The sequence below is a fragment of the Hibiscus syriacus genome, unplaced genomic scaffold, assembly GCF_006381635.1.
Source record: "Hibiscus syriacus cultivar Baekdansim isolate YM2019G1 unplaced genomic scaffold, ASM638163v2 tig00111769_pilon, whole genome shotgun sequence".
Classification (NCBI taxonomy): Eukaryota; Viridiplantae; Streptophyta; class Magnoliopsida; order Malvales; family Malvaceae; genus Hibiscus; species Hibiscus syriacus.
In genome coordinates, this window is record NW_024063172.1 from 4,297,698 (window position 1) to 4,325,316 (window position 27,619).

At 35.6% G+C, this 27,619-nt stretch overlaps 3 protein-coding genes and 2 pseudogenes across 5 annotated transcripts; 2 read left to right on the top strand and 3 right to left on the bottom strand.

Moving 5' to 3' along the window:
* The first annotated feature begins 907 nt into the window (after window positions 1-907).
* LOC120169644 (triose phosphate/phosphate translocator, chloroplastic-like) lies at window positions 908-6,164 on the top strand. Of its 2 annotated transcripts, none has more exons than XM_039177749.1 (12): window positions 908-1,245; window positions 1,327-1,401; window positions 1,517-1,582; window positions 1,684-1,762; window positions 4,353-4,473; window positions 4,592-4,687; window positions 4,873-4,985; window positions 5,081-5,158; window positions 5,275-5,391; window positions 5,531-5,630; window positions 5,708-5,808; window positions 6,038-6,164. In XM_039177749.1, the coding sequence occupies exons 1-12, from the start codon at window positions 1,007-1,009 to the stop codon at window positions 6,053-6,055; spliced, it is 1,203 nt and encodes a 400-aa protein (XP_039033680.1). In that variant the 5' UTR covers window positions 908-1,006; the 3' UTR covers window positions 6,056-6,164. The 2 variants fall into 2 exon arrangements, with proteins under 2 accessions (XP_039033680.1, XP_039033681.1); XM_039177750.1 differs by having other exon boundaries at window positions 1,120-1,250.
* A 1,975-nt stretch (window positions 6,165-8,139) lies between these two features.
* Window positions 8,140-16,896, top strand: LOC120169646 (annotated as a pseudogene).
* Window positions 16,897-17,071: 175 nt separating this feature from the next.
* LOC120169452 lies at window positions 17,072-18,206 on the bottom strand (annotated as a pseudogene).
* A 1,373-nt stretch (window positions 18,207-19,579) lies between these two features.
* LOC120169645 (dnaJ protein homolog 1-like) lies at window positions 19,580-25,841 on the bottom strand. 2 transcript variants are annotated; one of them, XM_039177752.1, is made up of 4 exons: window positions 25,800-25,841; window positions 21,335-21,501; window positions 20,709-21,154; window positions 19,580-20,268 (listed from the first exon to the last, which is right to left on the bottom strand). In XM_039177752.1, exons 2-4 carry the CDS (start codon window positions 21,497-21,499, stop codon window positions 19,830-19,832), a joined length of 1,050 nt encoding a protein of 349 aa, XP_039033683.1. In that variant the 5' UTR covers window positions 21,500-21,501; window positions 25,800-25,841; the 3' UTR covers window positions 19,580-19,829. The 2 variants fall into 2 exon arrangements, with proteins under 2 accessions (XP_039033683.1, XP_039033682.1); XM_039177751.1 differs by lacking the exon at window positions 25,800-25,841 and having other exon boundaries at window positions 21,335-21,592.
* On the bottom strand, window positions 24,148-25,798 carry LOC120169453 (dnaJ homolog subfamily B member 1-like). Its single transcript, XM_039177593.1, has 6 exons — window positions 25,693-25,798; window positions 25,627-25,637; window positions 25,304-25,479; window positions 25,100-25,156; window positions 24,784-24,969; window positions 24,148-24,628 (listed from the first exon to the last, which is right to left on the bottom strand). The coding sequence occupies exons 1-6, from the start codon at window positions 25,796-25,798 to the stop codon at window positions 24,148-24,150; spliced, it is 1,017 nt and encodes a 338-aa protein (XP_039033524.1).
* Window positions 25,842-27,619: the final 1,778 nt, after the last annotated feature.

Genomic DNA, 27,619 nt, shown 5'->3' on the forward strand with positions numbered 1-27,619 from the left:
TTCTCTTTAAAAATTTATATCTATAAAATATTTATATATTATAAATAATATACGGAGCAGCTGCGGGGCTGGATTCCTCATGTGAAGACTTGGTTTAAAAGAATATTTAGTGCAGGCATGATGATAGTACCATCGAACCACTTGGGTTGATGTATAGTTTTCACCGCATAAGGGGGAAGAAGAGGAGATAGGTGACGATAAGGATTATTGGGGAAAATCAAGGAATGGACCAGTGACAATTGGACAAGTGTGCTGATATCTTATTCCTTCACCAGCCTTTCAATGGGGATAAGAACAGACCCTACCCACACTCCCCATCCTCCAAATATCCACAACTACTGTCTCCGCCACTCCTTTCATTTTCTGTGTATAGATTTTGGGTTTTAAGATTAAGATAAAAATAATTATTTCAATAATACTCATTGTTTAAATCTTCCTATTAATAAAATTAAACATCAAAATTATTACATGTTTTTAAAATATAAATCCAAATATTATTTTATAATAAAAGAAAGAGGAATATTGTATCCTATTCAATCATTTTATATCATTCATCAAATATTTCTAAGAATTTCATTAGAAGATGTATAAAGCTAATGTACCTAACAAATTTTTATTATCATAAACTTGATGTCAATGTCACCCTCGTATTTTGCGACTTCATCTTAAAAAACATCAAAGTCATTATGTGTTAAACCTGTATTTATAAGCTCTCGCATTATAACATCATCATCATCAAGTTCCATATTATTTTGTGGGTCTCTATGATTTTACGCAATCTGATAAATGCATCTCACGATTCTATTTTAAAATTTGAATTTTACAAAGCTTAGATATCCAATCTGATGTTATTCTGATTTATTTTTATTAAATAAAATTAGTTCAAATATAAAAGTTCAAAGTGGAACTTATATATCTCTAATGTTAATGTCCCTCCATCCATTGGGAGCTCGCTCTTGCTAACATACACACATTTCGTTCTCTCTCGCTCTGTCTCTCTCTAGCAATGGAGTCGCGAGTGTTGTCACGCGCTTCCGTTATCGCCGGTTTACCTCATCTCAGACCGAAGCTTTCGCGAGGGACCGTCAACGTCTCATTCGCTCCCGCGAAGCCGATCGGAGCCGTCGGTGAAGGCGGGAACGTTATTTGGGGAAGGCAGCTGAGGCCCGCCTTGCTACTCGAGAGCTCCTTAGTTACTAAGCGAGAGGCTTTGAAGCCGGTTTCAGCCGCCGGCGATTCCGCCGGGTGTGGTCCGTTTCCTCCGTTCTAACTCGGTCAGCTCGTCCACGCTTCGATCACTGACTCACTGGCTCGGTGTTATTGCAGGGATGCGAAGATCGCTCCGGTTGGATTCTTCGAGAAGTATCCCGCACTAGTTACCGGCTTTTTCTTCTTCATGTGGTGAGTTTTTAAGATCGTTTCGACAATACACTTCAATCCAGTCTGAGTTTACAAACTTTACTTCGGTTTTCTTGAAATTACATGATCATATCCATTTTTTTACTTTTGATTCCAGGTACTTCTTGAATGTGATATTTAACATTCTCAACAAGAAGATTTACAATTACTTCCCTTATCCTTAGTGAGTACTTAAGTTTTCGTTTACATCTTTTTTTATTCTTAATCCTTGTTTATGGCATGGTTTTATTGTGAAGGATTATTTTCATGGCAACTTTCATGCAGTTTTGTATCGCTCATTCACTTGTTCGTTGGGGTGGTTTACTGTTTGGTGAGCTGGGCTGTAGGCATCCCTAAGCGGGCTGTAAGCGAAACCCTCACCCTACTATCTCGAATCTTACTGTTTAGAGTTAAACGCATGCAAAATTATTTTCGTTTATGTTTTGTCCACTTTTACTCATTGATTTAAAAAAACATAATATATGATCACTTTAGTTTTTGTCCACCATACAAAACTTTGAGTTAACTGCCATTAACAACAATTATTTTCATATTCTCTTCATTTAGTTATGCTTTTAATAAATTAAAATAAATTTAATCCTTTAATCGAATGATGCCACATGTCATGCCACGTAGGGATGAGCGTTCGATCGAGACGAGTCGAGTCAAAAAATTTTGAATTATTCGAGTTGACTAGTCCTATTTTCAACTTGGGTTGACTTAGATTTTTTTTGAGTCAAATCGAGTCAAATTTTTGAGTGTTTGTTTAAAATTAATTATAAATATTTATATATTATGATATTATTTTATTCCAATTTAAACGATCTTTTATAACCATATACAATACATGTGTATTTCTTCATATTTTTATATGTGATACATTTATGATATAAAGTCTATAAATTCAACTCAAAGTTGAAAATCAATCTACTAATTACCAAAATTTTGAGTTATTCGAGTTGTATTTTACAACTCGGTTTGGACTTGAATTTTTTTGAGTCGAGTCAGGTTTATGAAATTACAACTCGAAGTTAATTCGAGCCAAGTTTTCAAGAGTCGAGTCGAAGAAATACACATGTATTGTATAGTTATAAAAGATTATTTAAATTGGAATCAAATAATATCATAATATTATAAATATTTATAATTAAATTTAAACAGAACCTCAAAAAATTGACTGAATCGACTCGAAATTTTTTTTAAGTCAACTCCGAGTTGTAAAATATGATTAAATTCATTTTAATTTATTAAAAGTAGGACTAAATTGAGATAATATATAAATAACAGGACAAATGTGTGATTATATCAAAATATTTAATCACTATTAACGACAATTAATTCAGGGTGACTACATCTTAATTAAATAAAAACAAAAGTAACAATTCTTATTTTTTAAAATCAATGATCAAAAGTGAACAAAACATAACGTAAGTGATTTTCATGTAGTTAATATAATCGTTAATATTTATTACCTGCAGTATATAATTCTAAAAATATACATCAAATAATTATTTAGTACATTAATCATATAACTGTGTGTGATGATTTCTTATTCTTTGGTTGTTTTTTAAGATAAAAATTAAAATCAAATCATCCTAGTATATCGAATAATTATCTTATATATAAAACTATAATAGATAATTTTTTCATTTAATCAAAATTTTAAATAGTAGTATACCGTCGGAATAATTATCATTATACAACGATAAGGTATCGTCCAAAACCACTATAATACATAAATCACTATAATACATTTGTGATATTTACAATAATACTTACTATTACCACAATTATAATAAATACAACATAATTAAAAACACAAATGCAATCTATTAAATCCTTGCATTTGATTCCTTACATGAGAAAATGTGTGATTAACCGCGGCATGTGATGACTTTATTGCCGTGGCATTGGGTCTTATTAAAGAGCATATCGTGTAAGAAACCCGTGGTTATGTCGGAAAGTGTCCATGAGTAGTAATTTTCTTTCACGCAAAGAACGTAACTTTTCTGGAGATGTTTGGATAAGGAAAAAATTATTACTAAAGATAATAATCTTTTTCAAAATCACATATTTCGTTTGATTCGAAAGTATTCTTATTAGGAGGCAATGAAATATTACTAATGGTGTTTTTTTTTTATCTTGAATTCTCGAGAATTCTATTCCTCCCGTTTTCTTAAGTATTATAAAATGATATGATACATATAAAATAAAAATATATCAAATTTTTTACTTTTATTTTGATTATCTTTACGTATGCGTTCAATTCAAATTTTTTATATATTTTATTACATGTATTAGTTAAGATTAATTTTTGTAAAAGGTTTTCATATTATATTTTTAATATTTTCTATTAATTTTGTCATATAATTTGATATGTTTTTTTTGTTTTCCAACTCATACATGTAGCATAAAAAGTGTAGCGATTAACACATATTTATGCCGCTGTAAGTCTTTACATCTCCAAACCTAAAAATAAACATATACTTACACCAGTGTAAGTATGTATATCTCCCAACTTAAAAATAAACACATATTTACACCAATGTAAATATATTTTAATATTTTCAAAGATATAAAAAATTAAATATAATAAATATATATATATATATATATATATATCAATTTTTTTGTTTACAAATTTTATTTAAAATATATAAATTAGAAATAATACAAAATATATTTTCTATTCATTTGTTAAAAAAGAAAATTATCTCAAAGACAATTTGGTAAAACATATATTTTTATTATCTTATATTCCTTTATCCAAATACTATAATATTATTTTCAATGACAATTTTACATTTCGTGAACGAAACGACAATTTAGAGTAAATAATTTTTCTCAATATTGTGTCCTGAGATTGTTATCTGCTTCCTTTTGAAGAAAACGAGAATTTCACTGCAATTTTACCCTGATTAATACAATGCAATTGTTGTTTTTCATGTCTGTAGCCTATTGATGGAAACCTACTGAAGTTGTTGGTCCCAGTTGCTGTTTGTCATGCACTGGGCCATGTAACTAGCAATGTCTCCTTTGCAGCTGTTGCTGTCTCTTTCACCCACACAATCAAAGGTAATCTGTTCTCTTGGGATGCATATTGTGTGTGTATATATATATATATATATATGTGCATTGTTTAAGTGCAATATTGCTTATTAGGCTCATAAGGCACAATTCGTTTGTTTTTCAGCTCTCGAGCCTTTCTTCAACGCTGCTGCTTCCCAGTTCATACTTGGGCAATCCATACCAATCACTCTATGGCTGTCTCTTGCTCCTGTTGTTATTGGTAATTTCTTTGTTCTCTGTTTGATCACCTCATTCAAAGCCAATTCAAAGTGTAAATTGTATTCTCTAGCTCTACGTGCATATACAACAAACTACAAGCTCTGTGATTTACAGTGGCATATTGAATGCAATCGTTAAAATTTCACCATGTTTGGGTGTCATTAATTATTTGCAAGCCGAACGCAGGTGTATCCATGGCATCCCTGACTGAGCTGTCATTCAACTGGACGGGTTTTATTAGCGCAATGATTTCCAACATCTCTTTCACTTACAGAAGTATCTATTCCAAGAAAGCTATGGTGACCTTTGTTTGAAACTCTCCCCCATTCTTCGCATACTTTTCAGTTTGTGCAGAACGAATTCTAGTAATTGTTGGCTTTCCATTTATATGCAGACGGATATGGACAGCACTAACGTCTATGCTTATATTTCCATCATTGCTCTCTTCGTCTGTATTCCTCCAGCCATCATTGTAAGTAAAAAAATGTTCCAATGGCATGCAGGTAGCTGTAGTGTTTTTAGACGGTTAAAAGCTTAAGCCCACAGCCTGTTTAAACCCTTCCATGTTCCCCTATATGTCTGTTGCAGTTCGAGGGTCCTCAATTGATGAAGCATGGGTTCAATGATGCTATTGCTAAAGTCGGTCTGACTAAGTTCATCTCAGATCTTTTCTGGGTGGGAATGTTCTACCATCTCTATAACCAGGTAAATTATTAATTTTTTTTCCATTTTTTGTGTTTCAAGCTATGTTATTCGACACAGATTCAATTAAGAGGTTTGAGGTTTCTGTTTACTAATATGTAGAAAAGCTGATGAGGTTCTCATTTTCTTTTTGGTGATTCAGTTGGCTACCAACACACTGGAGAGGGTGGCACCACTTACTCATGCAGTCGGTAATGTGCTGAAACGTGTGTTTGTCATTGGCTTCTCAATCCTGGTCTTTGGTAAGTTTATAATTCTGCAGACTCCATGGTTTTCGTTTCTCGATACAATCATATCTAACAAACCATTCTTGGTGCAGGAAACAAGATTTCAACTCAGACAGGTATTGGAACAGCCATAGCAATTGCTGGGGTGGCAGCCTACTCTTTCATCAAGGCCAGGATGGAGGAAGAGAAACGAGTGAGTACAATACACAAGTCGAGAATTCTTATTGTCTCTAAAGTACATCTAAAGTTATTGAAGAGCGAGAGCATCGTACATAGGATGGTTTGAACCCTATACACGCTCTGGCTCTTTAGAATGCTCTAGCTTTTTTTTTAAGTCGATAGAAAAATTTCGAGGTTGTGTCGGTTTTTCCGCGATGACATGATATGTTGTAACAATGCCAAATGTGATTCTATGGTTGCAGCAAGCGAAAGCAGCCTGAGAAGAAAAGAAAGAGGCATGGAAATGAAGGCCTGAAGATGGAGATTAAATTTGGTTACTGTGGAGTTCCCCCCCCCCCCAAATTCCAACACCATTTTTTAATTTCAGAGACAAATCATTTGAACTTTGGATCAGCCTGTGTTGACTGATAATAATGTGTACTGCCGTTGCTTATAAACACTCTCCCTCAAATTAAGCTTGATTTCGTCAAAAGCTTTTTAAATTGGGAGTTCAGCATAATATTTGCCAAAAATAAAAATATATATCACGTGAGTGGTATTTGTATTTTCAGCACGTGGACAAGTTGTCTTCTGTATACTTCGAATTAGAAGTTTGAGATACGTTTTAATTGAATGAACATTTGAAATTATAAATTTCAAGAAATTTTATTGGAATGAAGATTTAATTTAATTACTATCATATTTTATAATTTAATTCTTTTTATACATATTGGTTAATCACTAATGTAATAATAAATGATTTATATTATTTAAATCTTAAACTCAAGTACGAATAACTTTTTTCTAAAAAAAAATTACTGCTGCACGTATAGACAATTAGACATGCTTGTTATCCTACCTAATCTAAAATTATTCTATCAATATTTTACCTAATTTTGGCTGCTTGCATTAATGTTTTGATCCACTTTACTTATTATATTCCACTTTCAATATTTGAAACAAGATGCTCCCCATAATTTCGGGAAATGATCATGTGCGGCGATCTTAATATACGACTAAAAAATGTGTTACTGGTTTTGTTATTATTTAAATAATAAAAACGATAAAAAATTATCGAAATATTGTTATTTCTACCGGTTTTGTTATTGTTTGACATTTTTACCGGAAGTGTTAAAAAATATTGATAATTTAGGTAGAAATAATAATGTTTTAGGTAATTTTTTATAACACCTTTTTTTAATTGTATATTAAATGTGTCATACTGTAGAACTTCCCCATAATTTCACACACGCACAAATATATAAATCATGCTTTCAGATTTAATTTAATTTTTAAATTTTAAAACATTCTGATTAAATCTTTAAAATATTACTATAATCAAAATATTCTGTTAATTTAACTGTCGATTTAAGTTTTAAATATTAACTATATTTTTATGTAATATATTTGAAATATATGAATTAAATCGTAAACTCATGTTATTTATGATCATTTCCCATCAATACGTCAAAAGAAGAAAGTGTAATAAAATTTTAAAAAAAATATTTATTTTTTATAACACGTTAGAATGTAAATTGCCCATATATTAGATAATTTTTTCTTTTTGAATGATCTAGAGTGACTATAGAATTATATTTGTTTACAATATTTTTTAACAATTGACATCGTATAAACACGGTAAACGTAACTATTTAAACTTATAATTTTTAAGAATAATAATATTTTATTTTACGAGTGATGTTGCTTAATGAACTCATAATACTTTAATAGTTGAACTAAATGACTAAAGAGAATTGATTCATGCTATTCGATGTTTTGAAAAGGTTAATCAAAATAATTTAAAATTTAAAAATTGAATTATAATTTAAACTATAAGTTAAAGACATTTGTCATGATTAATTCAAAATTAGTTCAACTTTTCAGCCCAAATTCATAGGCAGAATAGAGTAATCCCCGAGCCCAATAGAAGGGGGTCCCGCAACAACACAGATGAACAGCCTTAGCCTAGAGCTCGATTGCCGAACCACAGGAGATTCCTTTCAGCCGAACCACACCACGAACACACTCAAAAGAAAAGTACTCACATTTAAATAGAGAAACAAAAACCAAAAAGGAAAATTAAAGACTTGAAATTGCATCAAAATCCCAATTTTTTTAAAAACATTTATTTATTCATTTATTTTTCTTACCACAACAATCCCACGTCGAATTCAATAAAAAAACAAAGAAAAATCGAAAATTGAGAAAGAAAAGGATTAATTGTCAGTGCCAAAAAAAAAGAAAAAAAAATATATGGAATCTGTAATTGGTCTGATGAGAAAGGACTGTTGTTGTTGTTATTATTGTTTACGTTTATGTTATTGTTCTGTTCCTAATTTCACTTTATCTTCCCCTTTTGTTTTCTTAATAGAATTATTATTATTTTTAGTTTCTTTTAATTCATTGTTCTTCTTTGAGAACAATTCTCGCCCTTTCCCTTTCTTGTCTTTCACGATATTTCGTGTTTTTAGAGAGAGAAAGGCAACAATAAGGAGCAGTGGAAAAAGAAAATAGAGACATAAAAGAGGGGAAATTTATCCCCTTTTTGTTGAAACCCTAATTCGTGGTCTTTGATTTCTGGGTCTTCTTCGAATGGAGCCTGGTTCCGAAGGAGAAAACGATCAGGTGAAAAATCCGAACAAAGCTGGTAATAGTTCCAATGAAGGTAACGCTAAGCCTAAAAGACAGATGAAGACTCCGTTTCAGCTTGAAACTCTCGAAACAGCCTATGCTCGTATGTTTGTTCATCTCTGTGTTAACTTGTTAATTTATTTTGGATTCATTTGTTTTTTTTTTCTTTTGGAAATTTTTGGTGATTTTTCTGTTTTCTTCACTTAGTGGAAACGTATCCATCTGAAGCAACGCGAGCTGAATTATCTGAGAAATTAGGATTAACAGATCGGCAGTTACAGATGTGGTTTTGTCACCGGAGACTGAAAGAAAAGAAGGATACTCCTACGAAAAAACCTCGAAAAGGTGCTGCCTTACCACCAGGATCTCCAATAGATGAGTCACGGGGCGGGCCGGATCTAGAAAATGGGTTTGGGTCGGGTTATGGATCCAGTCCTTGTATGGAGAGGAAATTGGCGGGAGGTTATTCTCGGGGCATGGTGGATGATGTGCCGCCTACAATGAGGAGGTATTATGAGTCGCAGCAGTCTATAATGGAGCTAAGAGCAATTGCTTGTGTGGAGGCGCAGTTGGGGGAGCCGTTGAGGGATGATGGCCCTATTCTTGGACTAGAGTTTGATCCATTGCCTCCGGATGCATTCGGAGGTATAATTTTGCTTCCATAGAGTTCTTAGTTTGTGAATCCGCTCTTTCAGCGGATTTATAAAATTAGATGTTGTTTAGTTTGTTTTACTTTTTGATAGATAGTGTAGCTTTATTATGTGCTAGGCCTAATACTGGTGGATGAGAATGGAAATACATGTTTTGATTTGTTTTTTCTTTTGTGAACAGCGATTCCGAGCCGCAGAAGACGTCCGTGCAGCCTTATGAGAGCAAGGTTTATGAGCCACATGATGGCCGCTCAAGCAAAGTTGGTTTCTCAAAACTCCTTTTTCATCTTACTTCCGGTATACTTGGATATTAAAATTGTATGTGTGGTTGAAGAAATTGTTACATTATATGTAGTTGTAACAATTTGTCGGTGGCAGGATGAGTACTCCATCTTTTCTAAATCATTTGATTGAAATTTTTCGATTATACATATTTGTGAACTCTTTCACGTTTATGATGCTAGTTTGCTCTTCACTATGACAGGTTAAGTGGTTTTTGGATGTCTCCATGTAGCCTCTTTGTCATTCTGGCTGTTATATATATAGTTGGTTTATCAGTCTAGATGTTTAAAGTGTCATGCTGCTGGGATGATTATCTTTGATCTTTTATTTATTTTGAGCCTGATGCTATGCTATATTTAAAACTGAAAAAAACTTATTATCAATAATTTTTCTTTTGTTTAGAATTTTGATGCTATGTTTTCTTTATTGATATCATATGAATCATGACCTCAGGCTGCTTCAAGGGCTTTTCATGAGTATCAGTTTCTTCCAGAGCATTCGAGGCTTAGATCTGATGCATACGGACAAGTTACTCAGTCTCTTTTTCATGAATCCCCCGTCGATGGTGCAAGGGTAGAGTTGCATCATTTGCCCATGGAGACGAGCCATTGTCCAGGGTTCACGGTATCCAAGGTCATGGAACTCGAGTTCGTGTTTTACCTCAACAAGACAAGACTGCAATTATTCCTTCACCATCTCAAGTGGTTGAGGATTCCCTTGCTGAAAGGGAACCATTTGCAATTGGCAGAATAACTGCTCAGTCTAGTTCCCATCTGGTTTTGGGACCTGAAGATTCATATATGTTGTCTGCCGGGCAAACCTTGAATAATGATGCTGATTTACGAAATGATAGGAAGCGCAAGGTGCCTAGCTTACTTTAATATGTTTCCTGTTATCTACTTTCAGGATTTCTAATTTTGTCATCTTTCTTCTTGTAGAGTGATGAAATTAGAATTGCAAGAGAGGTTGAAGCACATGAGAACAGAATTCGTAAAGAGCTTGAGAAGCTAGATAATAAAAGGCGGAAGGTTTGCTTCTTTTTTTAATTTTCTTTGAAAGATTGACCTGAAGAATCATTGTTTTCATTCAGTTTTAAAAATTGTTTTTCTCAGAGTGAAGAAAGAATGAGGAAAGAAATGGAAAGACAAGAGCGTGAAAGAAGGAAGGAAGAAGAGAGGTTATTACGTGAGAAGCAGCGAGAAGAAGAGAGAACGCAGCGTGAGCAAAGACGTGAAATGGAAAGAAGAGAAAAGTTTTTGCAGAAAGAATATTTACGAGTTCGTTTTGAGAACCCATCAATCTGAGTTATTTTGAGTATAAACTGTTGTGATTGTAATAAAAATCATGAAAACTCTCTTTTGGGTACTTTATAGGCTGAGAAGAAGAGACAAAAGGAAGAGCTTCGTAGAGAGAAAGAGGAAGAGAGACGCAGAGTTGCCAGAGAGAAGGCAGCTGCACGGAAAATTGCCAAGGAATCTATGGATCTTCTCGAAGATGAGCAACTAGAACTCATGGAATTGGCTGCTGCTAGCAAGGGAATATCCTCAATTATTCATCTTGATCACGAGAGTTTGCAAAATCTCGAGTCATTTAGAAGTAAGTGTTTCTTGAACTTTGTATTTGTCTGATTGTGTTTATATATATTATTCTTTGATTGTGAGCTTTCTGACTCAGAAAAAACCCTTAACTTTTGATTTTACTTTTCTGAAAACAATAGGGTCTAACTGGAACTGGTTATGTTAAGTTGTTTCACATTTGAAAAAAAAAATATTCAGATTCTCTTGAGCCTTTATCCTCCCTCTCCCCTTGAAATTCAACCATTTTGATAAAACTACAGGATGTCACCAACATTATGATATTTTGAATGTGATTGGTTGGAAAAAGATTTTTAACTCTTTAATGAATAACTTCGATTTATTCTTAGTTAGGAGGATATGATTGTGGGTTTATTAATCGTATTTCTTTTGCTTGAAGTTGCAAACTTATGTTTCTCTTGCTGTTTATGTATTTTTTCCATAAATCTTTTTTGATCTTTCATTGTGTTATGGGTCATGTCCTTTTGCCATCAATATTGACTTTGTAGCCCCTTGGAGCTGATAATAACATTAATATTTCTGTTTTAGGCTCTTTAAGCTTGTTTCCCCCCAAATCTGTGCAACTGAAGAGAATATTTTCATTCAACCGTGGGTTGATTCTGAGGAGAATGTTGGGAATCTTCTCATGGTATGAAACACTTCTGTCTGTTTTAAATTACAAGTCTAATGTTTTTTTCCTCATGATTTGTATTTGCAGTTTGTTTTCTAAATGATTAAGGTAAAATATACCTATTACTTTATTTCAAAGGGTAAAAGATCCAATAACACAATTTCTTTTATCAGGCGTGGAGATTTTTTATTACTTTTGCTGATGTTCTTAGATTATGGCCTTTTACACTCGATGAGTTTATCCAAGGTTTTCATGACTATGTGAGTTTCTATTGGAACATTTTATTTTCTAATCTCATGTTTTATTCAGCTTTCTAGTTTTAATATTCGTATCATGTTGACATTAGGATTCAAGGTTGTTGGGTGAGATACATGTCGCTCTTTTGAAATCAATCATAAAAGACATTGAAGATGTTGCAAGAACACCAGTGACTGGATCAGGGATGAATCAGTACTTTGCTGCCAACCCCGAAGGTGGACACCCTCAAATCATTGAAGGGGTAAGTGGTGTTATAGCTTTGTTGTGGTGTTTGTTTTTCGTTATTGCTGAACCCTTTTGCATTTGATATTTTTTGCAGGCATATTCCTGGGGTTTTGACATCCGAAATTGGCAGCATCACTTGAATCCATTAACATGGCCTGAAATTTTCCGGCAATTAGCAATATCTGCTGGCTTTGGACCAAAGTTAAAGAAACGAACTGCTGGCCGGACTTTCATGGGTGATAATGATGAGGTTTGTTTGCATTTCTGCACTGAAAAACAATTTCTTTCTCCCATGATAGTATCTAGCGTGCATGTGTATGTAATATTATATATGTAATAATGGGAATGCTTTAAAGGCTAGATATGTTGCTTGGAGATCCCCTCTTCAGAATAAGTATGCCATGGTTGTTAAGATGTTGAGCATAAAAGAATGCTAATAAGTGAGAATAAGAAAGCCTTTTAATTAAGATTATTTGGGTTGTTATATTTCTCGAAATGATGCTTTAAAATGAGTTTGAATTGCATCTTTATGGGTCAATGATATTTTCGATCAGCTTGGTGTCAGGAAACAGCTGATTGATATTTGCTTATTGTATTCAAACCTGTAGGGTACAGGTTGTGAAAATGTTGTTTCTACACTACGCAATGGTTCAGCAGCTGAGAATGCATTTGCATTGATGCGAGAAAAAGGTCTCCTACATCCAAGAAGATCAAGGCATCGTTTAACACCTGGGACTGTAAAATTTGCAGCTTTTCATGTTCTTTCACTTGAGGGAAGCGAAGGATTAACAGTGTTGGAACTTGCAGATAAAATTCAGGTGAGTTGGGATTGTGTTTCTATTAGGTGTCAATTTCATTTGTGTATTTTACATGGATCTTCCTAATATATGTGTTTCCTATAAGAAATCTGGACTTCGGGACCTTTCAACCAGCAGGACACCAGAGGCTTCTATTTCTGTTGCTTTGACAAGGGATACAAAGCTTTTTGAAAGAATAGCTCCTTCGACTTATTGTGTACGACCTGCTTATAGGAGAGATCCTGCTGATGCTGAGGCCATACTTGCAGAAGCAAGGAAAAAGATCAGACAGTTTGAAAATGGGTTTTTAGGTGAAGACGCCGACGAAGTTGAAAGGGATGATATGGAAAGAGATGAAGATTCTGAATGTGATCTCGACGAGGACCCTGAAGTGGATGATATAGCTACTCCCTCAAATGCTAACAAAGATACTGATTATCCTAAGGATGGAGTAAACACTTGTTCTGGAAGTGAAAAAGTTCGCGCCTCTACTAACGCTGTACCTGGTGCTGCAGATGAATTTGATGAGGATTTTCCATCTTTCCCATCAAATACCATGAAGGATGCCAATGATCCAAGTAGCAGTGGGCAATATGTTGCTAGTGACGAGAATGGGATGGGCAATCCTGATCAACAGAATCTTGAAATCAATGAAAGCGAGTCTGGCGAGTCATGGATTCAGGGTCTTTCAGAAGGTGAATATTCTCATCTTAGTGTTGAGGAACGCCTCAATGCTCTTGTTGCCTTAATTGGTATTGCAAATGAAGGCAACTCTATTCGTGCTGTGCTTGAGGTAATTTTTAAAATGCAGTTGTCTGGTTTTGATGTTCCTTTGATCATAAAGGCACCCTTCATTTTCCTCCTAGTCTGATTTATGAATTCACAGGATCGTTTGGAAGCAGCAAATGCTCTTAAAAAGCAAATGTGGAACGAGGCTCAGCTGGATAAAAGTCGTCTGAAGGAAGAAATCATTATTAAAATGGACTTTCCGTCTGTGATGGGAACCAAGGCCGAAGCTCAACTGCCTACTTCTGCTTTGGAAGTCAGCCCAAGTCCATTTCCTACTGCTGATAATAAAAACGATGAGGCATCTCTGAGCATTACAGAAGACAAAAAACCCTTGCTATGTTTACAAAATGCTCAGAATGACCTCAATAGTTATCCAACTGAAAGGGCCTTGGTACTTCACGAGGCTTCTGTGGGACCAGATAACTTCTCGGCTCAGCAGCATGGATATGCTTCAAAAAGATCACGCTCACAGTTGAAATCATACATTGCCCACAGAGCAGAAGAGATGTATGTCTACAGGTCTTTACCTCTTGGCCAAGATCGTAAACGTAATAGATATTGGCAATTTGTTGCTTGTGCTTCTAAAAATGATCCTTGTTCTGGCCGGATATTTGTCGAATTGCATGATGGACGTTGGAGGCTGATTGATTCTGAAGAGGTATGCCTTTCTATTTAGAAAGAGAACCCTGGGGATATATGTTGGGATGAATTATTAGACTACTAGAACAAATGCTCTAACATTCGTATCTTACATCTGATTGTTTTTCTGTATGCATTCAATCAACTGCTTTGTAGGCCTTTGATGCTCTTTTGGCATCTTTAGATACACGAGGAATCAGGGAATCACATTTACGGATAATGTTGCACAAGATTGAATCTTCCTTCAAAGAAAACGCTCACAGGAATTTGCAGTGTACCGGAGCTATTGGCCAAAGTGGAAGTTCTACTGAAAATGATGCTTCAAAAGTCAATTGCAGTCTCGACTTTCCTTCCAGTTCTGACAGTCCTAGTAGTGCGATCTGTAGATTGGACTCTGATGCATCAGAGAGATTATCTTCTTTCAAAATTCAGCTTGGGAGAAACGAAAATGAGAAGAAGTCTGCCCTGAAGAGGTACCTAGATTTCCAGAATTGGATGTGGAAAGAATGTTATAATTCCTCTACTTTGTTTGCAATGAAATATGGGAAGAAGAGATGCGAGGAGCTGTTGGCTGTTTGCGATGCTTGCCTTGGCTCCCATATCCCAGAGGAGATGCACTGTGGTTACTGCCACCAGAATGTTGGATCCATTAACAATTGTTTCGATTTCTCAGAACATGAAATTCAGTGCAAAGAAAACCGGAAATTAGATGCCAAAGTTATGTATACTCTTGATTCCTCTCATCCCCTGGGAATCAACTTGCTGAAGGCCATGTGTGCTCTAGTTGAGGTAAGCCTGCTGCAACTCACTAATGAATTTCCTGTATAAATGATTATTATTTATTTATTTTTGTCTTCGTTGTCTTAGATATCTCTTAATCTTTTTGTTACATTTCCCCTATTTGACAGGTATGTGTTCCACCTGAAGCCCTTGAATCAATTTGGACAGAAGGCCATAGAAGGATTTGGGGCAGTAAGCTGAATGCGTCTTCTTCTGTGGGTGAACTCCTAAAGGTTTTCATTTATTTCAACTTTTTGTGCAGTTCTTATTATGATTTGGCTTTCTCCTAACAGATGCTATAGCTATTTTTCATGTGCCTAAAATCATGATTCATTTGATGTTAACGAGTCGGTCATTGGTTAAATACGTTTTCTTGATATAGTTCCAATCTAGGTCTTACTTCAAATGTCATGTTGGTGTTGCAGATGGTCTCTCACCTTGAGAGCGCTGTAAAGCGAGATTACTTATCATCTAACTTCAAGACGACGAAGGAATTATTAGGTTCTACTCTTCAATCAGAGAGTGATGCTACTGATTCTGTCCTTCCATGGATACCCCAAACCACTGCAGCTGTGGCTTTACGACTTTTGGAGCTTGACGCGTCCATCATGTATGTAAAGCCGGCGAAAGTTGAACCTTCCGAGAGCAAAGAAGCTAGGGCATATATAGTGAGTATTTTTTTTATATAACCACTGCCACTGGTATTCGATCTATTAATCGATTAATCCTTCATGGTTCATGGGTATAATTTAATGTGACCCATAAAAATAGTTGAAACTTCTCTCAATTTTTTCTCCGTTTATTATACCATGCTCTTGCAGCTACTCTGCTATTTAATTTGTGAAATGCAAGCTAATCATTTATGTCAAATATGCAGAAGCTTCCTTCAAGAACCTCTTTTGTCATCAAGAACAAAGAACTAGAGTTAAAGGAACTAAACCATGAGGCTTCCGTGAAAGGAGAAAACTTCCCAGACGTGCTCAACAGTAGGCGCAACAACTATAAACGGGGAAGAGGAAATCGTGAACAAGGATCCAGTAGACAGTGGCAGAAGAGAGGTTCTGGTTCCAAATATGATTCGTGCAAACGAAGTGCTATACAGAACAATAATTTAACTCTCCATCTCAAACAGCAAGGCCAAAGAACAAATGGTCAGAGCTCTGGACATGGCCGGCGAACGGTTAGAAAGAGAGCAGGTAGGAGAGATGCTGATAATACGACGGTGGCTCGTATAGCCAATGTTAAACCTAATACCAGTGCTGTATCTTTGAGAGACATGGATGAAGAATGGAGGTTCAGCTTCAGGACTATGCCAATGGAAAATCCTCCTGATAGTAACAGTGCTGAGAAGTCGGATGACAATGCACAAGACGAGGGATACGAGCAAGGAAACTGGGAGTTGGATTATAATAACGGTGCCTCTAATGGGTGGAATAGGGAACCGGCAGTAGCTAGCGATGTGTGGAATAGGGAACCGGCAGTAGCTAGCGACGAAGATGTTGATGATTATGAAGATGGTAATGGCTTTGAACAGCCGATAGAGGAAGACGATGAAGATTCAGATGGTGATCTAGGGATGAGTGATGCATCAGACGAACGAGCTGCAGACAGAACTAGAAATGATGAAGGTTCAGACTCTGCAGTTTCCGAAGACTCCAGCGATTGAGAGCCACTGATGCATGAGTTTTGAAGCCGACTGTATCAGGGTTAGTCAGTGGGGATTACGGCAGCAGCTGCAGCTTAGATCCCTTCCCCTCCCACCCTAATGTTTAAGTAGTTATAGAAAAGTAGAGATTAATTTAGATCTCAAATGTCACTACTGATTAGAAAATGTTATGGCTCATTGTATAACTGATTTTTTTATTAATAAGGTATTAATTTATGAAACCTTCTAAATATGGGGTAACAAACATTACACAACTTCGCCTTGTCTCCAATGCTAGATGGATTACAACTTTTATTCTTCTAAACACCAGATGCATTGCAGAAAAACACAAAACTAAATATTACAAATCACTTCGCCATGTCCATCATCATCAAGTCCTAGTGATCAGTGATGACGGTCGACTCTTATGGTGCCAACTTCTTGATTCCGGATTTCCGCTCTGTGGTTAATCTCTTTGGGAATTTAATGTTGAACTTGATTCTCAAGTTACCTCTCCTGGAAGGATTTCTCGGTATCGGCATACCTTCCTTAGGGACGACCTCCTCGTAGTCACATTGGTGATGGGGATTGTCAAGTTCCTTCCATCCAATGTTGTGAGGTGTAGCCCATTAATGCTTCAGCAAGTGATATCTTGTGCGTAAACGTGCTGAGTGGCTTGTCAATTGTGAAGATGATATCCGTTCATTTCCTTTCTCAGGGAAGGTAATCTTTGTTCCATTGTCCCAACCAAACCAGGCTTGATATTTAATTTTCAGGATTTCCTCCACAGGCAATGTGTTGCCTACAGTCATAGACGGTGAAATTTGTTAGTCTCCCGCAACATGTTAGCAAACAGAAAGCACAATACAGCCATGTAATAGTATGAATAATTAGATATATACCCAGATACCGGAGTGTTCTGGAATGATCAATGTCGCCCATTTAATTCAAATTGAATCCCTTCTAGCTTATAGCATGCACAAAATGATCAAAACAATGCACCACAATTAGTATAATTCCATCTGTTGATTACTTCCTCGGATTCAATGTCACCCATTCGATTCAAATTGTTTCCCTTCTAGTTTCTAGCATGCAATCAAGACAAAATCCTTGAAGCAACTTTCCAATGACTACGTAATACACAAACACAGAAAACAAATGGAAATCAAAGGCAGAATTAGCAGGGGATACATACCCGCTAGCTTCCGCAATCTCTCTTGAAATCTTCATCTTCTTCGTGCTTCCTTCATACAAAACCTCGAGGCTACACGGTAATGTCTTCTCTATGGGAGCCGCTTTGCGAGGACCCTGACCAATTTTTCTTCCTTCATCAAACATGCTACCAGATGCCCTCAAACCACCTCTCATCCCACCGCCGCTGCCGCCACCATAAGAGCATCCTCAGCTCCCGTCCCCCCGAAAAACTCGGTAAAAATATCATCAGCATAACTGAAGTCGAACCTGGACCCTTCCCAGTTTGGAAAAACGTTCCACCAGGCCCACTAGCATCCGGAGGAAGAACGTTTTTCATATTTACCCCAATCTCTGAATTTTAGAAATTCAACATGAGATAATAAAATAAATATAAATATAAATTATTTATTATTTTATTTATATAAAATATTTTCTTTCACTTACGTAATATATAAAATATTAATAATAATTTTGAATCATTATTACAAGATCGAATTATAATTATTGTAACACCCTTTTTCCCCCTAACGTTGTTATGTGATATTATTGTATTAAATATAGTTCAGATAAAATATTTATGTGACGCATGTTAATTATTAGTTTTAGATTCTAGTTATGTATTCAAATTTTGAAGTTAAGTAAAATTTCTTACATTCGTGTCAGATCGAGATTTAAATATTTATTATATTACTATGTTATATTGAGTTGGGATTGATAGAGAAAATTCAATGAATTTCATTTCGGATTCAATAAATTTTACATTTATGATGGCCCCATTTTAGATAATGTTAGTAGAGAATGATTCTAAAGAATTATAATTGTATTTTAGAGACTAAACTTAACAATTTAAACCCTTTTAATTTCTCCTTCAAATTCTCGATCGGTTCTAGGTAATCTAACCTGATGCTTGGAGAGTTACACCGTTTTTAAGATTTCATTATTACACATAGAAGCCTCCTTCAAAGACAGAGAAGCAAAGTTAAAAGAACTAAACCACGAGGCGTCCGTGAACAAGGATCCGGTAGACAGTGGCAGAGGAGAGGTTCTGGTTCCAAAAGTGATTCGGGAAAACGAAGTGCTAGACAGTACAATAATTTAACCCTGCATCTCAAACAGCAAGGGAAAAGAACAAATGGTCAGAGTTCTGGACATGGCCGCCGAACGGTTAGAAAGAGAGCAGAAAGGAGAATTGCTGATAGTGGTTTGTATGGTTGATGTGGTTAAACCCAAGACCAGTGCGGTATCTGTGAAATACATGGATGAAGATGAGGAATCGGATGACAATGTACAAGACGAGGGACACGATAAAGGAAACTGGGTGGAATAGGGAACCGGCAGTAGCTAGCAACGAAGATGACGATGATTACAAAGATGGTAATGGCTTTGAACAGCCGGTAGAGGAAGACGACACAGATTCAGATGGTGATCTACGGATGAGTGATGCATCCAACGAACTAACCGCTGACAGAACTAGATATAATGGAGGTTCAGAGTCGGCTGTTTCCGAAGACTCCAGCGATTGAGAACCACTGTTGCATGAGCTTTGAAACCGACTGTATCAGGGCCAGTCTGTGGGGTTGACAGTAGCAACAGCCAGCTTGCTTAGACCCCTTCCCTCCCCACCCTAATATTTAAGTAGTTATAGAAAATTGGATATTAATTTAGATCTCAAATGCTACTATTGATTAGAAAATGTTATGGCTCATTGTGTAACTGAAATTTTTAAAGTATTAATTTATGAAACCTTATGGGGTAACAATACAAAATAGTTCAACATTACACAACTTCGCTTTCCCTGCAATGCTTAATGGATTACAACTTTTATTCTTTTGAACATCAGCTGCATTGCTGAGAAAATCACAAAACTAAGTATTACAGATCACTCTGCCATGTCCATCACCATCAAGTGGTATTGACAAATTTCAACCCATAAGTTTTTCCTAGTGATCACAGTCCAGGCTTATGGTGTCAACAGCTTCTTGATTCCGGATATCTGCTCTGCAGTTAATCTTGTTGGGAATTTAATATTGAACTTGATTCTCAAGTTACCTCTCTTGGAAGGATCTTTCGGTATCGGCATACCTTCCTTTGGGACAACTTCCTCGTAGTTGGGACTGATCACATTAGTGATGGGGATTGTCAAGCTCCTTCCATCCAATGTTGTGAGATGGACGGTGTAGCCTGTTAATGCTTCGGCAAGCGATATCTTCTGTGTGACAACCAGGTCATTGCCGTCACGTGTAAATGTGCTGTGAGGCTTCTCGTCAATTATGAAGACAAGATCCGCAGGGGTAACGTTCGGCTGTTCATTTCCCTTCTCAGGGAAGGTAATCTTTGTTCCCTTCTTCCAACCAGGCTTGATATTAATTGTCAGGATTTCCTCCACAGGCAATGTCTTCCTACAATCATAGACAGTGAAATTTGTAAGTCTCCCATAACATGTTAGCAAACAGAACACAATGCGGCCATGTAATAGTATGAATAATTCGATATATACTCGGATACCGGAGTGTCCCGTAATGATCAATGTCACCCATATAATTCAAATTGATCCTTTCTAGCTTCTAGCATACACAAAATGATCAAAACAATGCACCACAATTAGTATCCCTTATACGCAATTCTAGCTTCTATCTGTTGATTATTTTCTGGATTGCGAGTGTTTTGTGGTTCAGAGTTACTCATTCGATTCAAATTGTATCCCTTCTAGTTTCTAGCATGCACAAAATGATCAAGGCAAAACCCTTGAAGCAACCTTGCAGTGATTATTAATACTACATAACACACAAACACAGAAAACAAATGGAAATTAAAGGCAGAATTAGCAGGGGGGACATACCCGCTAGCATCTGCAATTTCTCTTGAAATCTTCATCTTCTTCGTGGTTCCTTTATACAAATCCTCAAGGCTACACGGTAACGTATTCTCTATAGGAGGAGCTTTACGAGGACCCTGACTCATTGGTCTTCCTTCACCAAACGAACTGAATATATCATCACCAAACATGCTACCGAATGCCCTCGAAGCACCTCTCATCCCACTGCCGCCACCGACGCCGCCACCGGGACCTCCTCCCATCCCCCCAAAGGGACTAGAAAACCCGAAAAACTCGGCAAAAATATCATCAGCATTTCTGGGGTTGAACCTGAACACATTTGGACCCTCCCCAGTTTGGAAAAACGTTGTTCCACCAGGTCCACCGGCATCTGGAGGTGGTACTTGGCCTTTTAACCCTTCTTCACCATACTGATCATAGACAGCTCGCTTCTGTGGATCACTTAAAACCTGCAAACATTAAAATTTGAAAAAAAAAATGGATTTAGACTTCGTATGTGTAAAAGAAATCTAATTTTGAATTGGTTGGCAATCCTATAATCCAAATTCACAGAACCCTGATCATAAATTAATGAAACCTAGCAAATAATTAATGAATAAAAAGCTAAGAAAAGAAGGGAGAAAGCTAACCTCATATGCTTCAGAGATCTGCTTGAATTTAGCCTCAGCTTCCTTTTTATTGTTAGGGTTCTTATCAGGGTGCCATTTCATGGCAAGCTTCCGATAAGCCTTCTTCAAATCATCATCATTTGCATTCTTGTCGACTTGCAGGATCTTGTAATAGTCTACACCCATCTTTATGTTTATCGCGTGCTTTTTTCTTGTGGCTTGTTTATCAATTATTGAAGTATAATGCTGTTGTGAAATGTGTTGCGTTTAAATGTTGCTGATTTGAGGGGGGAAATAAAGCAAACGAAGATGACGAGAAGGGTGTGGAAGTTTCCAGATAGTTAGCCCAAGTATTGTGACCCATCTACACGAGTTCTCCAGATAGTGTTATTTAGGAGAGGACTTTAGTATTTTACATTTTCTGAAAAAAAATTAACTTAATTAAAAATAGGATAAAATACATAAACAGTCACTTAATATTTAGGGTGTTTACATTTTGATCATTATACTTTCAAAACTTATGATACAATGATTAAAATTTTAATTTGTTTGCTTTACGATATTGTCATCATATGCGGTTAAAATATACTACACGTTAAAATTTTATTAATAAAAATAAATGTCGGTTTTTTCGCGCCTGGTTGGTCACACATATGTGAAAGCACAACATTGTAACAGTTTTATCCGTCGACTATGACTTGCTTTCCATCCACCTCTGATGGTGCCACTGCTCGCTGGATTAAACCGAATCCTGTTGAGTTAAAAATAAATGTCGACGGTGCATGTCCGACATCACCTGATATTCCGATTTTGGGTGTGATTGTTCGCGACAATAATGGTTTGATCCTCTCTGGTTTTGGACGCACTGTACCAGGCCCGAATGATCTATCCATTGTTGAAGCTCATGCTTTACCGGCGGATATTAGATGTGCTGGAGATTTTATAGTGGAAAGCGATTCTAGAAACCTGGTTACTCGATTACACTCACGAAAAATGGGCCTATCAATGGCCAGCTTTCATCTTGTTGCTGCTCGTGACCTTCTGGCGTTCAACCCCTTCATCCAGGTTCGATATGTTCGACATTCGGCAAACTTGAAATTTCAGCATATTCCTATCTTTTTCATCTTGTATAGATTTTTAAGCAATTTAAATACGTTTTGAAATTATTTATGATATATTTCTTATTTGGATTAAGTATATATGTCATTTATGAATGATGATTGAACTATTCTCAAATAATTATTTGTAACATTATATTAATTGTAGAAATTTGATGAATTTAATAACTATTCGTAATTATTTGATTAATAAATTTATTTACTTTATAATTAGAGAACATAATGATTTAGATTCTTGACTAGTTTAATCCGACTCGAAAAACATAAATCATTCCTCGTATTTAATTTTATTTGAGAAACATACACCTATTCAAACCAACTCAAGGGGTGTATTTCCTCTATCAAAGCCATCCAACTCAAATTTTGAGTAAAAATTTATATTCTACCCGATCATAAATATATAAAAAAAGTAAGACCTTAACTAATATATATATATATATATATAGAAACAATGAGTATTATAAAATATATATAGAAACTTTTGTTGTTACCATGGGTCAGATCGACTTAAAAGTTTTTCACCCTAAACTAAATTCCACCTCGTACTCCATAAAATCAGACTTAAATACTATTAGAAAATATACCCTATCGGATCATATCGAAATTAACCTATTTGGGATAAAAATGGCATCACAACCCCAATATTTGTTAGTGATCAATCATCGGAGTCGACCTTCTTGGTGCCAAGTGCCAGGGCCGACCATGAGCCAGCGCAAGAGAGGCGCCCGCCTAGGGCCAACAAAATATAATATTTTTAGTATAATATTATTCTTAGTTTTTTTTTAATAAATTAAAAAACTGTAAAATCTATGCATTTAGTACTTAAATTATATGTTTTAATCCGTTTTAGTATCTAAACTTTTAATTTTTTTCAAAATCATATATAATATTTAATTTTTATTTCATTTTAATACCAAACGTTAAAAACTTAATGCGTTTAGCACATAACTATCAATTTTGGTTTGTTTAGTACTTAAAATTTCAAAACAATTTAAAACTTAATGTTAAATTTTGAATGTGTACTAGAATGAAATAAAAAAAATTAAAGCTTTTAACGGCGGGTACTAAAATGAAACAAAAACTAAACTTAACTTATGGTTTTGTAAAAATTGAAAGTTTAGGTACTAAAACAGACTAAAACTGATAATTTAGGTATTAAACACGTAATTTACTCAATAAAATAATGAGGCCCATGAATTTATTAAGGTGTCAATTATCTTTATTGAATTTTATACTAACATTAATAAATTGTTCTTCCATAAAATTCTAATTTAATACTTATTTCTCAAAATTAAAAAAATCCAATTGAACTCTTTAAAACTTAATGAGAGGAAAAACTTTAAGTATAATTAGCATGTTTATTTTATCTTTCATATTTTATGATTCATCTGAGAATTATTATTTTCATTTTTCAATTTTTCATATTTCTCTCACACGTAAAGTCACAATTGTTTATTATTAACTATGGTGCTTGAATCATATAAAAAAATGTTCTTAAAATTCTAGGTAGATTATATGTTAGAAAAGCATTAATGTTGACACTATCATCAATGGTTTTGCATATAAAATGATCGAATGTAATATTTTTTATAAGTTTTTGTATTCATAAATATATTTTTTGGAATTTTTTATATCATGAATTACTATTTTTTAATTTAATAAAAAATCTAATAAATTTTTATATTACATATTTCTTAATTTTTTTATATTTTATTTTCACCCGAGCCTAAAAATAATCACGAGTCCACGACCAATCATGCCAAGTGCCAACGACTTTTTGATTCCAGATTTCTGCTCTGCAGTTAACCTCGCTGGGAATTTGATATTGATCTTGATTCTCAGGTTACCTTTCTTCGATCGATCTCTCGATATCGGCATACCTTCCATGGGAACGATCTCCTCATGTCTGGGATTAATCACATCGGTGATGGGGACCGTCAAATTCCTTCCATCTAATGTCGTGAGACGGACTGTGTAGCCCGTTAATGCCTCGGAAAGCGATATCTTCTGCGTGACGATAAGGTCATCGCCGTCGCGTGTGAATGTTTGGTGAGGCTTCTCGTCGATTATGAAAACCAGATCTGCAGGGATTGCATACGTCCGTACGTTTCCTTTATCCGGAAAGGTAATCCTCGTCCCCTTTTTCCAGCCAGGTTTGATTTCAATAGTCAGGATTTCCTCCACTTGTACTGTCTTCCTACAATACCACACGTTAAACTTTGTAAGCTCTCACCATTTTCGCAAACACAAAACAACAATGGTTCGTGTTCCAAATTTTCGCAGGATTTCCTCCAAATGGCGGGGACAGAAGACAAGAGGGAACAAAATGCAAAATTAGGAGAGGAGACAAACCCATTAGCATCTGAAATTTCTCTTGAAATCTTCACCTTCTTAGGGATTCCTTTATACAAATCCTCAAGGCTACAAGGTAATGTAGTTCCAACAGGAGGAGCTTTATGAGGACTTTGATTCATTGGTCTACTTCCACCAGAGGAACTGGATGCATCATCACCAAATATGCCACCAAATGCCCTTGAACTACCTCCCATCCCACTGCCGCCGCCCGCCGCAGCTGCCTCCTCCTATTCCCCCAGAGGGACTAGAAAACCCAAAAAATTCTGCGAAAATGTCATCAGCAGTCCTGGGGTTGACACCAGAGGGTGTTGACCTTGAACCACCATTCATCCCACTGTTACCACCACCTTCTCCCCTTCTCCCGGAGGGTCTAGAAAACTCGAAATACTATGAAAAAATGTCATCAGCAGTCTTGGGGTTGAGACCGAAGGGTTTTGGCCTTGAACCACCTCTCATCCCACTGCTGCCTCCTCCACCACCACCACTTCCCCCTGAGGGACTAAAAAACCCGAAATACTCTGAGAAAATGTCATCAGCAGTCCTGGGGTTGGACTTGGACCTAAACACATTTGGATCATCCCCAGTTTGGGAAAATGTTGTTCCACCACCACCATGTGGAGGTGGAACTTGGCCTTTCGGCTCTTCTTTACCATACCGATCATAGACAGCTCTCTTCAGTGGATCGCTTAAAACCTGCAAACATCAAAGTCGGGTAACTTTTTAGTATGAATGTAAGCTTCGTGTATGAAAAAAAGATGAAATTTTTTAGTTGATGGGAAATCTTATAGCCTAAATTGTCGGAGAACCAGATGATCAATCAGTGATTGTCAACAGAGGAACCCAACTCTTTCCTATGAAACTTAACAAATAATTAATAGCTAAAAAGCCAAAAAAGAAAGGGAAAACCCTCATAGCCTTCAGAGATCAGTTTGAATTTAGCCAAAGAAGCCTTCTTCAAATCATCATCTGTTGCATTCTTGTCAACCTGAATAATGTAATAATCTACATCCATCTTCTCTTGTACTTCGTCCTTCTCCCTAAAGCTTGTAGTTTCTTTCTTTTTTATCTTTGTTTTAGTCAATTATTAAAGTATGATTTTAGGATGTTTTGGAGAATAAAAAATAGAGAAAATAATCTCAGTCACAAAAAATATCTTATAATATACGATTTTAACCAATTTTTTTTTTGGATTTGCCAAAATGACCAACTAAATCGCAATGCGATCGATAATTCGCAACGCGATCTCCGGTATCGCAAATCAGTTTCCAGATTCGCAACGCGAACTTCGACTATCGCAACGCGAACTTGGACTATCGCAATGCGATTTACATATTGGCATTGCGATAGTCGAAGTTCGCGTTGCGATTTTCCAAATTCGTTGCGATAGTCGAAGTTCACGTTGCGATTTTCTAAATTCGTTGCGATAGTCGAAGTTCGCGTTGCGATTTATTCCAAATTCGCAACGACTGGTAGTATTGCATTTATTTCTTATGAATTTTCTGTAAAAAGATAGTATTCGCGCGGACGTGTCGAAGACACGTATTACCACGACCACGACCACGACCACGAGACGGACGGCGGCGGCGGCACGCGAGAGTCCCCCCTTGTTCTCTATCACTCAACAAGGAAGTGGGAAAGCCAAGCCTTAAATACCATTCCTAATAGTATTTCCAATACTATGTGGGATTGAACATTACTAACACTTGTTTCCAATACAATGTGATTATTCAGGAAACAATTAATAATCATGCACCTTAAAACAACTGAATCAGCAACCAATTGCATTAGTATTATACGACTAAATATGTCATAATTAAAAGTCAATCTACAATCAATCGCGATTATTGCAATTTTAAGCAAAACATTCAAAAATAATATCACTATTTAAGGCTCAATCCCACATAATATTGGGAACAAGTGTTGGTAATGCTCAATCTCACATAGTATTGGAAACACTATTGGAAATGGTATTTAAGGTTTGGCTTTCCCACTTCCTTGTTGAGTGATAGAGAACAAGGGGAACTCTCGCGTGCCGCCGTCGTCTCGTCTCGGGTCGTGGTAATACGTGTCTTTGACACGTTTGCGCGAATACTATATTTTTAGAGAAAATTCTTAAAAAACAAATGCAATACCACCAGTCGTTGCGAATTTAGAATAAATCGCAACGCGAACTTCAACTATCGCAACGAATTTGGAATAAATCGCAATGCGATTTGCGATACCGCAGATCGAATTGCGAATTATCGATCGCATTGCGATTTAGTTGGAAATTGATTTACGATATCGAAGATCACATTACGAATTATCGATCGCATTGCGATTTAGTTGGTCATTTTGATAAATAAAAAAAATTAATTAAAATTATATATTATAAGATATTTTTAATCATTAAAATTATTTTCTCCTAAAAATATGGTCCTGATTGCTGGAATAGATTCAAAGTTTCAAGCATTCTTATTCGTACTAGACAATGAAAAACTTGTCGTTTTATTGTCAGATCAACGGAGAACTTGTCCAAGTACCACTTATTCTATTGCCCATTCATTTTTTTAAATATAACTAATATAAGAATAAATGTATAAATTATATTGTTTTTTTAAAAAAAAAAAGTAGAAATCTACTTTTAGTATTCGAAAATTAAGTGAGACATGTCACATCTTGCTAATTTGGAAAAGATTATTTAAAATTAAAAATTTAAAAATATAATTTCTTTTAAAAAACTTAAAACTTTTTGAAAATCTCTAAGAAAATCCTAAAACTTCGAAAACTTTTATCCCAATCCCTACACTCACATATGCCATCTTCATTTGTCGTTGTTGTCGGACCCCCACTC